General features: G+C 30.8%; 1 protein-coding gene across 1 annotated transcript; it reads left to right on the forward strand.

Annotated features, from left to right (window-relative positions):
- The first annotated feature begins 224 nt into the window (after positions 1-224).
- On the forward strand, positions 225-1,226 carry LOC133030106 (uncharacterized). Its single transcript, XM_061102333.1, has 4 exons — positions 225-427; positions 529-630; positions 710-884; positions 984-1,226. Exons 1-4 carry the CDS (start codon positions 384-386, stop codon positions 1,080-1,082), a joined length of 420 nt encoding a protein of 139 aa, XP_060958316.1. The 5' UTR covers positions 225-383; the 3' UTR covers positions 1,083-1,226.
- Positions 1,227-12,986: the final 11,760 nt, after the last annotated feature.

Below are 12,986 nucleotides of genomic sequence, written 5' to 3' on the forward strand. Positions count from 1 at the left end.
GAGATCAAAGTTCACTGCCAGGATTACGATGATTCACATGCTCGGATCATGGTTTCGGAAATCCTGCAAGAGGACGCTGAAATCCCAGTCCCACTTGAAGAGTTCAGATATGTTAGGGACGTGTACCAGATGTTCCTTCCTTGGCCTAAACACTTAATTTTAACAACCGAGGTAACTTCTCAAATTATATCAAATTATAGTTAAATTATTATAAGGCACTAACACTTTTTTTTGGCAGGCACATATGGGAGAGCATCAACGGTCTGAGAAAAATTTTCAAGTTTTACGACCCAGAGCTTCTCACAGTGCATGGGATCAGCGATGAAGAACAGAGTCAGTCTTTTGACGATGCGGCAAGACGATTGGCTAATTGGTTATCATTAATGAACAGCAACCACCAAATGTTCTTTATTCCTTGGAATATCGGGTAAACTTTATTAAATTCTTTAGTGCTAATTGTTCATTTCTATATTATGTCTTCAAATTATTTTTATACTATCTTACTTATATTCCAATATAATTTTCTAGGATGCATTGGACGCTAGTGGTGGTTGCGCCAAAGAAAATTATCCATTTAAACCCTCTAAAAGGCCGCCCAATTCCCGAAGAAATAGAACAAATGATCGGAAGGTAATTATTTAATGACTTCTTATGTAACGAATTTAAATTAACTAACGAATTGAAATGCTAATATAATTTTTCCAAACAGGGCATTCATGTATATAGGGGACGCACATCAGTATCTTGGCCCGTGGCAAGGAATTGCACAAGCAAACTGTCCAAGACAACCTAAAAGCCAAGAATGCGGTTTTTATGTTTTGAAATATATGACTGACATCGTCGCACGTGCCAACCCCAACCGTTACATAGAAGATCAAAAAGCTGTAAGTTTTAATTATTGATCATCGTATATAAATTTTATAATAACAAATATATAATATACATATACATAAACTAATATAAATTTTTAATTTTTTTAACAGTTTGGGGGTAAGAAGCAATACGATCCAAAAACAGAAATTTTACCACTACAGCGAAAGTGGATCGAACAATTGATGGCGGTGATTCACGGTGACGATTGAGGTTCAAAGGTCGAAGAATTTTTCTTCATTATGTAATTTTTATAGATTAACTTGTAATTAGATTTATTAACTTATTAATATTTTTAACTAATTTTACATGTTTGTGTAATATTTAATTATTTTTATGAAATCAAATTATGTTTTTACCCAAATTTAATTACTATTTAATTTAAAATGTAATTAATATATAATTAAATTAAATAAATATGTAATTTAAAATTTAAATAAATATGTAATTTAAATTAAATAAATATGTATATAAATTAATAAATGTAAAATTAAAATAATATAATTAAATTAAAAAAAAATGAAAAAAACTGAAATCTGAGGAGTTTTGGCGTCGGTTCCTACGCCACATATGGCGTCGGTTATTGGCTAGGAACCGACGCCATATGTACCCCTATGGCGTCGGTTCTTAGCTAAGAACCGACGCCATAGGGGTATATATGGCGTCGGTTCAAATAAACCCTTTAGCGTCGCCCTGATAGGCGTCGGTTGCGAATTTCGCGAAAACCGACGCCTAAAGGGCTTAAAAACCGCCTCTAAAGGGTGTTTTTGTAGTAGTGTTTAGATTCCAAATAGAAATTTTCTTATATTTCTAATTCCAGAATACAATACAGTTACACTTTCACAAGTGTTTAATAACCATTTTCTATCATTGGTTTCAAACTGTATGGAATATGAGTTTAATATTCTGTGACCAGGATCCACTTGCACTATTCTATGAACTCATTGAAGTAACTAAACCTAAGTCATCAAAACGACACAACGACATTTTTATTAATCTATGGCATTTGTATCTTATTCATAGTAGTTTTGACAAGATCAATCTCTGCAAAGAGTAAATATGCCTATATCCACTGAAAGTTATTCATCTCATTCGTAGATGGATGTACATTCAGGGATGGATATGAGTTTTTCGTTGTATTCTTAAAACCATCCCTCTAGATTATACCTTATGCAAAGAAAGTTGACATGTTTGAAAAATTTCTGATTTCTAGCAATGGTGGAACACCAATAAGGTAAGTGGTTAAAGATCTTGCGAACTGATAGGGGTGGAGAAATAGTTAGTAGACATGCAGTTCAAAGATCATTAATTTGTTTTTTGAATTATATCCAAACTTACCTCCCCAAAAATTTCGATTTCCATATTGAAGATTAGTTACTAGTCTTTGCCTAAATCCTTCTATGGTAATACAATTTCAGAATGATGCAATGGTTGTATACTTAAAGTAAATCATTACTAGATTCATGGATGACCTAATCAAAATCTTAAGAAAAGCTAGAACTGTTAACCATGGTTTGCATGTTTGTTAGCTATTCTAAGTGATTAGGGGTGGACCATCCCATAGTCAATTGACAAGAAAGTGTTTGTTTATAGAAATACTACTTTTCTAAGATAATGACTAAGTCTGAAAATAAAGTAGAAAATAAAGGAGATATTTTTTCTTGATTCCAAAAGTGTTCTATCATCTTATTTGACATATGATGATCCTACTGCCTCTGTTGTCTTGTCACAACCGAAGAGATCAATACCATTTAGTTTTCTTAGACATAATTCACGCTACCTTGTTGTAGTGGGAGAGTTTCTAGGAACTCACCTTCTTATGACTTGGAAGACACTAGTGATTAAAATCCATTGTGAGTTTAAACAAGTAATGGATTGTCAAGAAACTAAGAAGAAAAGCCAATAGAACTATGGTTTAATCCATTCACATGGAATAACCTAAAGTTTTCTATTACAAGGACATAAAAGGAAATTTTCGTTTATAAGTCTATTCAATGGACTTAACAAAACTTCCTGTTCCTAGTATTATAGGTTTGATTTTATCTTAACCTATGGCTTATGGTATACCTGGTAATTACTTACTCTAATGCAAGCAACGTACTTTAGTAAGATGCTGAAGCATTTTCTTTCTAATGGCAATCTATAGAAGCTTCTCGACTTCTAGGCATAGATTTTATTTATCTAAGGAAAAGTCTCAACTATTCCAGAAAAGATAAAGCCATGAAAGAATTTCTTATATCAATAGTGAGAGGTCTCAGATATGCTTTAGTATGCCTTAGACCAGACACCTGCTCTTGAGTGGGAGTAATGAGTAGGTATCAGATTAATCCAGGAGAAAAACATTGGAAGACAACCAAGTAAATCTTAAGATTAAGAAGAGGAACTATATGTTAGTCAATAAGGGTGTATTTAAAACTCTTAGACTACACCACATCAGATTTCGAGGTTTGCCTTTGTGCTAGAAAATCTTTCTGATAAGATGGTGATTACTCTGGGGGTGGAATAGTGATTTTGGAGAAGTGTAAAAACCTATCTGAAGTCTCTAGGTCTACCAGAAAGGGACTGAATGTTAAAGTTGCAGGAAAGGTACTTATTCAGTCTAAGGAAAGTTCTATCATTTTGGCACCATTCCAAATTGCCTTAACTACTAGTGTTATTTCTTGATTAACCAAAAGTAGTTGCCAAAGGTATAGAATCCAGTATCCCAAAAAGAGTAGACATAGAGAGAGGAATTTCACATTATCAATGATTTTGTGATTAAGGAAGAGTAATGGTAGAGAAAAGGTTGTGTTTGATTCAACCTTTCAGATCCTATTACGAGGAGTTTACTACTACTACACTTGATTTGTAGATCAAGGTGTTGAGATTATTTGAAATGCACTTTTTGTTTTATATTAGTGCTAGTGGGAGTTTTTTGGGTTTTATGCCCTAAATAAAACTCCATTTCAATGTAATCCAGTTTATTCAACATCAATAAAGAAACAGAAGTATGTTTCGGTTCATATTATCAATTGCTTGTCTATTTAATTTATAAATTCATCTGAAACCCTTTTCACATACTTGATCCTGTTTATTGTGTTGTCAACACATTGGAAAGTAAACATGACTATGTGAATAAAGATTCCTAGATTTATCAGACATAGGGTTTTACTGATATGATAATGTACAACAGAGTTTACTTGCATTTGGAGAATTGCTATGTTCTTTCCAGAGCATTGGTTAAAGTAAATCTCAGGCTGGGTGCATGGAGTATGCATTGGAAGGGACCGATATTGAACTTTGACGTTGATTTATTAAACTTACCGTAATATCTATTCAAGTCAATATCACCTAGTTGATCCTAGATCAAATGATCTTAATCCTGTTATGATTAGGCTCAATCTCAAGAGGCTATTCGTGTTCTTTGATTTGTTAGTTAAGCCTACTTTTGGGTCAGGGTGATACGTACATTTTGGGAACACGGTAGTGCAATTGAGTGGGAGCGCTAACATAAACATGGAATATATAGCTTCTATCTGACGAATAGTAAGTAAAGGATGATCTCCTTCGAGCTTGACCAAACGAAAATAAATGGTGGAGTACTCATTTCACATAAGCTGAAATATCATTTATACGGGATTAAGTGTTTTAACGATAAAATACATTGTAGGGTGTAACGGTAATCTAATCCCTTTACAGTGTAGATCATTCATATAGAGGATCATTGATCAAATTAGGATTATAACAATGGATAACTAATGATGTGTCTATATGGTGGAACATATAGAGCATTCTATATACTGAGAGTGCAATTCTAAGTTCTATGCGTGGATTCAACGAAGAATTAATAAGTCAGTGAATTTAGGTTATAAATTCTTGATCTGCTTATTGGAAGCTCGGTTATATAGACCCATGGTCTCCCCACTAGTTGAGATAATATTGCTTGTAAGACTCATATAATTGGTTTTGATTAATCAATTATAATTCTCAATTTAGACTATGTCTATTTGTGATTTTTTCACTAAGTAAGGGCGAAATTGTAAAGAAAGAGTTTTAGGGGCATATTTGTTAATTATGATACTTTGTATGGTTCAATTAATAAATATGATAAATGACAATATTATTTAATAATTATTATTTAATAAATGACAATTTGAGAATTATTTATAATTCTCAAATTGATATTTTCATTATTTTAATGCCAAATAATTCCTAAACTAAACCTAGTAGTTGCCTATAAATAGAAAGTGATGGCTCAGTCAAATCACATGTTTTGAATAACCTTTTTTGTCAGAAAATTTCTCTTCATAAAAACTGAGCCTTCCCTTTCTCTTCTTTGGCCGAAATTACTCTCTCTCTTTTCTTCTTCATAAATTTTGAACCTCAGTGATAGAGTAAGTTCCCACACACAGCAAGTGGTAACTCAATTATAGATTGGAAGACTGTGAAGGATCACACACAAAGAGAGGGATTCGGGCTCAGATCTTGATAATACTCTGCGACAGAAAGGATACAAGGGTTAGAGATTTGAGTGGAAGGAGACATTAATACCGCTGCATCAATTTAAGGTTTTCTTAACTTTATATGTGTTTATTTATCGTTTTAGAAAGTTCATATTTAGGGTGTTAAAGAACATACTTGTGAGTAGATCTAAGATCCTGGTAAAATAAATTCTAACAACTGGCCTCAGAGCCATGGTAATTGATTTGCTTGCAAGATATTTGGACTTTAAAACGATTGTTTGTTATTTGGATGGTTTCATGTTGTGTTGAGTGTTATTTGATGATTGATTGATGTTTGCGAATTTTCGTGAAAAATAATTGAAATTTTGTTTCTGAATTATTTTTATTGGATAGTATGGAAAAAATTAAGCAATTTACCTTTTTACAGAACTCAATTTCGATTTAATTAGAATTAGTTATGATTTTTTGAAGATTCAAAAAAAATCAGGAGTGATGCACTTACATACCCGCGCGGACGAGGGTGACACCCTCGGACAGCACGCGTTCAGACACGGCTCGACCAAGCTGCTTGTCTGAACCCTCCCCATCCGCGCGCAGAAACCCTGCAAATCCTCTCCTGCGCCGATGTTTCTCGGCAGTGCACCTCCTAGAGCGCGCGCGGACAGTATGCTATTCGTACAGCTCGCATTTTTTTTTTCGTTTTTCTTCGATTTTTCATGCTATTTCATGGATTTAACTTCCGATTTTTTGTATAGTTTTGTATTTAGACATTTACTATTCCTATTTCAATTCTAAATATCATAATTAAAATAATTAATATTTTTTTAAATTTAATTCATGATATTAGTGTAATTTGAATTTGAAAATAGTAAATATCTATCTTTTTGCTTAATTATCTATCTTATTTTTAAATTTGATTATATCTTATCTTATTTTTAAATTTAAGGTCAGATATTAAATTTTTTAAATTAAATATTTTTTTTTAAATAATTTGACCTTATTTAAATTTAAAATAAGATAACTATAATCATGATATTTTAAATAGATATAAGATATTTTGCTAACTTTTAAATTTTGTTATTTTATTTATTTAAATTAAATCATAAAATCTGAAAAAGATATTTATTTATCTTTTTTAATTTTTTATTTAATTTTACTTATAAAATAACATTTCATTTTTAAAAGTAGTTAGCAAATTTTGAAATGATATTTAGGTTAGTTGAAACATAATTTTTGAAAATTGTAGGTTTAATTTTAAATATTATTTTATATTAAATTTCGAAAATAAAAAAAAATTATTTTATTTTTTCAAAAATTAAATATTATTTTTTTTATTTAATTTTTTTTTCGTAATTTAATTATTTAAAATTAAATAAATCCTACATGTAATTATCCAGCTAACCTTGTTGCAGGTGTATGTGGTTTTTAGCTTGTTTGTAAGTTTTTTAAAAACCTATTATTGCTTGATTGCAAATAGCCATGGTTAACTTGTTGACAGATCCAATGATCTGATTTTAACTCATGGCTCCTTTGGTCAAGTAAATAATTTGTAACAGGTAAATTTTACAATCTTCTTTCATCTGTGTATGACTTAGCAACATGATAGGATCCATCCAAATGTGTGCCTGTGTGAGGCTATATGTTTATTTTATTATATAAATGCATATAGGTTGTTGCTAAATAAAACGTCACACCATGATAGATTTTATTTAGGTCCATTTAGTTATTGGACCTATTCAACTAATAACAGTTATTTATTTTAAGGTTAAATTCCTCTCTTTTGGGCCTTGTGTGAGAGTTGGGAGTCATAGAAGTGGGTACGACATACTGAACCCAGCACCCCCTCACATGAACTACCCCAATTCTGAAGGCCCATTTGCCTGATTTGAATAACCGTGCTAGGTTAATTATATTAGTTTGACCTAATATAAATTGAATTAGCAACATAATTAACTTTTAAAATATATGGAATTTATTTTCATTTTAATATTTTAAAGTTAATTTTAAGAAAAATACTTTTAGTTTTAGATATTCTTTCTGGACAAACTATTTGTATTTTTCTTGTATTTAATTAAATAAAAAAATTTAACTAACTAGATTCTTTCTGGAGCTTATTTAATTAAATATTCCTATTTAAGTTATAAATTAGTTATTTTAACTGATTTTTCATATCTAACTTAAATTTGAATATTTTATTTAAATTTAATATTAAGTTGAGGAATTCTAGGCATTAGTTATTAAAGATTCTTAAGCTATTTTTTTAAGTCAGTTTTAAACTTGAAATGGAATATTTTTCAAATTAAGTGGTTACAACTTAATTTTTGATATTTAATTAAATCTAAATTTAAAAATATTTAAGTTCTAGATTTTTTCTAACAACTTAAATTAGATACTTTTTTTAAATTTTTGTTGAAAAGATACTTAGTCAAATAAGATATTTTCTAGATAGTTATTTGTAGACTACTTATTATTTCTACTATTCAATAGGAAAATATTATACATTGTGAAATTAATTATTTAAATAATTAATTTTGGTACAATTTTATTTAAGTATATTTTTTTCCTAGTATTAAACTAGAGATTAATAATTAAGCCTTCTCTACTCTTAATTATTTATTTCTTGAATTTAATACATTTAATTAAATTGAAAAATTAAATATCTAAGTTGATTTTCATCATGATACTTAAATATTTATTTTTCATGATACTTAATTAAATAGAAAATTATTTTTAGGTTGAAATTTAATTTTTCAACTTAAATTTAAATTATTTTCAAATATATTTTTTCTTTATTTTATTAATCAATTTCGAAATTACATTTTAATTATGCAAGCTGATTTTGAATTTATCTTGAAAAATAGATTAAGTTGTAAATTAATTATTTATTTTAATTAATTCTTGGACCAACTTAAATCAATGATTTTTTCATTTACTGATTAATTTAAAATAAATGAATTAAAGTATATTATTAGAAATTGAATTAATTAGTCAATGGAAAATCTAGATAGGTGATATTTTTGCTTGAAGTATTTTTTCTAAGTATTTATTATTTAAGTATTTTTGAAAAATAGTAGAATTTTATACTTTCTTTTTCAAAATACAATAAATATATTCTTATGAAAATTTATTTTAAGTTACTAATTAATTTAAATTAATACAACTTAAATTAATTTTTCTTAATATTTATATTTAAAATTACTAATAAGATGGAAATAATTCAATTTATTTCAATCACCATCTAAGTATAATTTTATAAATATTAAATTAAATTCTAATTTGGAATTTTAATTCTAAATTCGAATTTAATGAATATATTTTATTAGAATAATAAAGAAAATACATTTTAAAGAATGAGCTTTATTATTATTAAGATATTCGATCTCCATTGTTTGTTTTACATCGCGTTTGTTTAAGTGAGTAATCCTCCTTAATGGAGGAACGTTCATTAGCAATTTCGCACCGTTTAATCTCGAAAGATAAGTAGTTTGTAAGTGTTTTATATGGTATGGATCACCCTAATGGTGGCGACCATATTTGACTTGAAAATTATGAAATAATGGTAGAAGCTCATAAGATAGAATAGCCTTGACTCTCGCCTAAATGGGACAACGCTGGATTCCAATCTTGATCGAATATAAGGTTGCTAGAATGTTTAACATTTTAGATGAGGTGACAACTCTATTCAATGGATGGTAGTTTTGACTCTCGCCTAAACGGGACACTGATATCAGTTTGTTGAAAAACCTTGCCAATTATTTAGGATTGAGTTTTTTTTTTTTATTTTCTCTTATCATTCCTACATGCTATGTTTTCTGAATTGATTTTGTGTTAAACCATTATTGATTTCTATTATTTTGTAGTATCCTGTATAATCATGATGAATTCCATGTTATCACTGTTGACTGAAAATAAGCTAAATGGATCTAACTTTCCTAAATGGAATGAGAACATTAATATTGCTCTCATAGGAGAAAGTGCCTTGTTTGTGTTAACTAAGCCGTCTCCTGAAGTGCCGGGGGATAATGCATCCAAAGCTGTGAAAGAAAAGTATGAGCGTTGGTAGAAAGCAAATGACAAAGCTCTACACTTTATGCTTTCCAACATGGTTGACACCCTTAAAACTCGGTTTTCTAAAATCGAAAAGGCTGCTGAAGTAATGACGAAGTTAACTGAGCTATTCGGTAGGGCATCTCTTCAGTCTCGCTTTGACGCGACTAAGAAGTACATCAATGCACGGATGGAACCCCATCAAAACGTCGTAATTATGTTCTCCTCATGACAAGTTATTTCTAAGAAGCCCAGGATCATGGTGCTGAAATGGATCATACTACTCAAGTGAGCCTTATCTTGAATAGTCTGACTCCAGCAGTTCTGCCCTATACATCAAATTATGTCATGAATAAGAAGGACATAGACTTTCATGAGTTAGTCAATGACCTTCAGACTTATAAAAATTTGATTGGAGGACCCAAGAAGAAAGGGAGTAAGCCTCAAAATTCTGGGAATGGTAATGGGACGGTCAAACTTGAGGCAAATATTGCCTCTGCTTCTAAACCCAAGTCGAAGAAGAAGTGGAAAAACACCAAGAAGCGTGCCAAAGCCATGAAAAACAAAAAGGCTGCTGCTTCTGGTGAGACACTCAAAGGAAAGTGTTTCTACTACAATGAGAAGGGTCATTGGAAGCCCCAATGTCCTAAACTTCTTGCAAAGAAACAAGGTATTTCTTTCTATAAACTTTAAAAGTTTTAGTGAATTATTATCCAATTGGATTTATGATTCTGGACTAACTTTGTTTATTTGTTGCTTCTTCTTATAGGCCAAGCTACTTGAACTCAGATGCTATCTTAATTAGTTGGATTGGAAAGCTGGACCAAGGGTGAAGTTCGTTCAAGATGAAGATAAAGCTCAATTATCTATTTTTTGAATTAATTGTTTTAGTTTAAAGACAATTTGGATTTCGAATTTTAGTTAGGGATTTTTATCCCTGTTTTTCTCATATTGTTGCAATACATTTTTTTATCATTAATAAAGTTTATTTTATTTTCTTTTCAAACCAATTGCAATTAATGAGATTGAGCTTCATTTACTTTTTCTTAATCAACAATTACCACATTATATTTATATGTTTGTATGTGTAAGTGATTTTATTATTGATGAAAATTCTATAATATTTACAACTCTTCATAGAGTTATATTAAATAAACACTAGAAATTAATTCTATCTTTATTAATAATTGTTAATTCTAATACAATTATTAAGAATTTGTTTAATAAAAGGATCTTTTGATCTGATAGGGGTGGAGAAAAGTTAAGAAAACTATGCAGTTCAACGATCTTTTATATCTAATGAACTCTGGATTGTATTCAACTCCACATAAACTCTATCACACTTAGAGAATCATGATCTTTACAACCTTTAGGGGTGGATCATAATCTCTATATACTTAGGGGTGGAGTTTACTTCACAATAACCTATGTAACACATATTTTCTTTAAACATGGAAGTAATATAATGAATTAGCTATTATCAATATAAATCCTTGATCTTGATTGTATGTTCCAATTGAGTTTTACTGTTGTAGTAAATAATGATACCTATAAAAGTTCTTTGATAATATTTCACACTACCTTAATTGAGTGGGAGAATTTTAAAATTCTTTACCCATCTTTAATAGGTTGACACTTGTGATAGGAACTTAAGAACACTACTGAAAAGCAAATCTAACCATTTATGTGGATAGATATAACTTATTAGAATTATGAGAATAAGATAATAGAATTCTAGTTCAGACTATTCGAATGACTTGAACCTAAATTTCTTAATTCTCATAACATTTTATGGTATCTTAATTTTTGATTACTTAATCTCTAGTAAGTATTTTTCACTTCAAATATTAGTCTGCTATGTTGATGACTTAGTCTTAACTTAAAGTTTCAGACTAATACAAAAGTCACAACTAGATAACTCTCCAAACAATAAAGAGGTTAAATGCATTATTTAACCAGACATCTGCTATTGAGTGGGAGCTATCTGAGATGTAATCAAATATGGAACATTTGAAGATATTCAAGAAAGATTTATGAAAGTGATCTATATGTTAGATATTAAGGAACTGTATATCAGTTATCCTTGTATCTCACCAACTCATTCGAAATTATGAGATGGTGGTTACTTTGGCGGTGGAGGAGTTATTCTATAATAATTCAAGCTCTACCAGAAAAGAATTATAACTTTGTAAATTCGAAATTACCAGAAAGTTATATTACTGAAGAAAAGTCTACACTGTATTATCTCAATTTCATATTTTAAAATATGAGAGATATGTCTTCTGTTTATTCAGATGTACTTTAAAATAGTAAGGATTTCTGTAACACCCTAACTAGCATAGGCGTATTACGTGATTTTTAAACATACTGTGTAGCTCGTTGCTAATCAACGAGGTTTATGGAAATCGTGATTAATTAAATTTTTGCTTTATAATTAAACTCATAAAATATTTATACAAAAATACTCGGGATCCCGATTAAAAAACACTTTACAAAATTTTACTGACTAAACAAAATATTTGTCGCCTAGATACTAATTACAAAAAGCGCTGCTTTCCCGAGGATCGTACGCTCCAGGCCTAATTGCCCCGACATGTACAATCTTCACCGGCTCGTTCTCACGGTTCTTCAGCCTTAGCCTTGCCCTTACCTACACATAAACATAGCACTGTGAGTCGACAAACTCAGTAAGAAAAGAATAAATCATAAAGATACATAAATCCAGGGTTATGATCAGACGCCCATACCCCTGACCATAACCCTAACTGTCGTGTCCCACACGATACTGAGTCCCGAACGTTCATAAGACGGTACTACTGACAAGTAACAGCCTATACTCGGTACACTAGTCATACTCCAGCTGCTAGTCATACTCTAGCCCGTACCGATGTGTTACAGTATCAGCCTATACTCGGTTCACTGGTCATACTCCAGCTGCTAGTCATACTCTAGCCTAACCGATGTGATACGGTCACATAGCACTGTACCACCAACCCTAGTATCAGCCTATACTCGGTATACTGGTCATACTCTAGTTGCTAGACATACTCTAGCCTAATCGATGTGATATGGTCGGATGGTACGAAGTCAACATACATATCTAATGTAATCTAACAGGCTTCCTAACATGCATGCTCAACATGTAATATATATGCATACTGTTATACTAAACTTACCTCAATTCCGAATTCAGGTGTGCCGGTCAACCTGACTGGAACGAACTGCACGGCGGTTTACAGGCTCCTAAACAATAACAATCACAACACTAATAAGTGATACGCTAAATCACTTCCTGGGGACTTAAACTAGAAACTAAAAGTTTCCCTATCTATAAAAAGCATGTGAATACCCCAAATAACATAAAAACGAGAAAATCTAGGGTTCCTGAAAATTTCCCAACCAACAGACAGGTTGCACAACCGGAATTCCAGTTCTAGAAATTCCTGAACCCCATCTGGAATTCCGGATGCACAACCGGAATTCCGGTTCCTCGCAGGAAACTTTCAAAAATTTATACTTTGCTCAAATCAATTCCAAACCACACCAAAACTTCCAAACCTGTTCTAAATACCCCTTAGAACACAACCAAAGCAACAAAACAGTCAAGAACACACAGATACCAAAAAT

Source organism: Cannabis sativa, chromosome 8 (assembly GCF_029168945.1).
Source record: "Cannabis sativa cultivar Pink pepper isolate KNU-18-1 chromosome 8, ASM2916894v1, whole genome shotgun sequence".
Taxonomy (NCBI): Eukaryota; Viridiplantae; Streptophyta; class Magnoliopsida; order Rosales; family Cannabaceae; genus Cannabis; species Cannabis sativa.

What these genes read in the sequence shown, in the direction of transcription:
- LOC133030106 (XM_061102333.1), top strand. Translation starts at nt 384, where the DNA reads ATGAACAGCAACCACCAAATGTTCTTTATTCCTTGGAATATCGG. An exon ending in TTTATTCCTTGGAATATCGG is followed by an intron (nt 428 to 528) that starts GTAAACTTTATT and finishes ATAATTTTCTAG; the next exon opens with GATGCATTGGACGCTAGTGG. An exon ending in ACATAGAAGATCAAAAAGCT is followed by an intron (nt 885 to 983) that starts GTAAGTTTTAAT and finishes TTTTTTTAACAG; the next exon opens with TTTGGGGGTAAGAAGCAATA.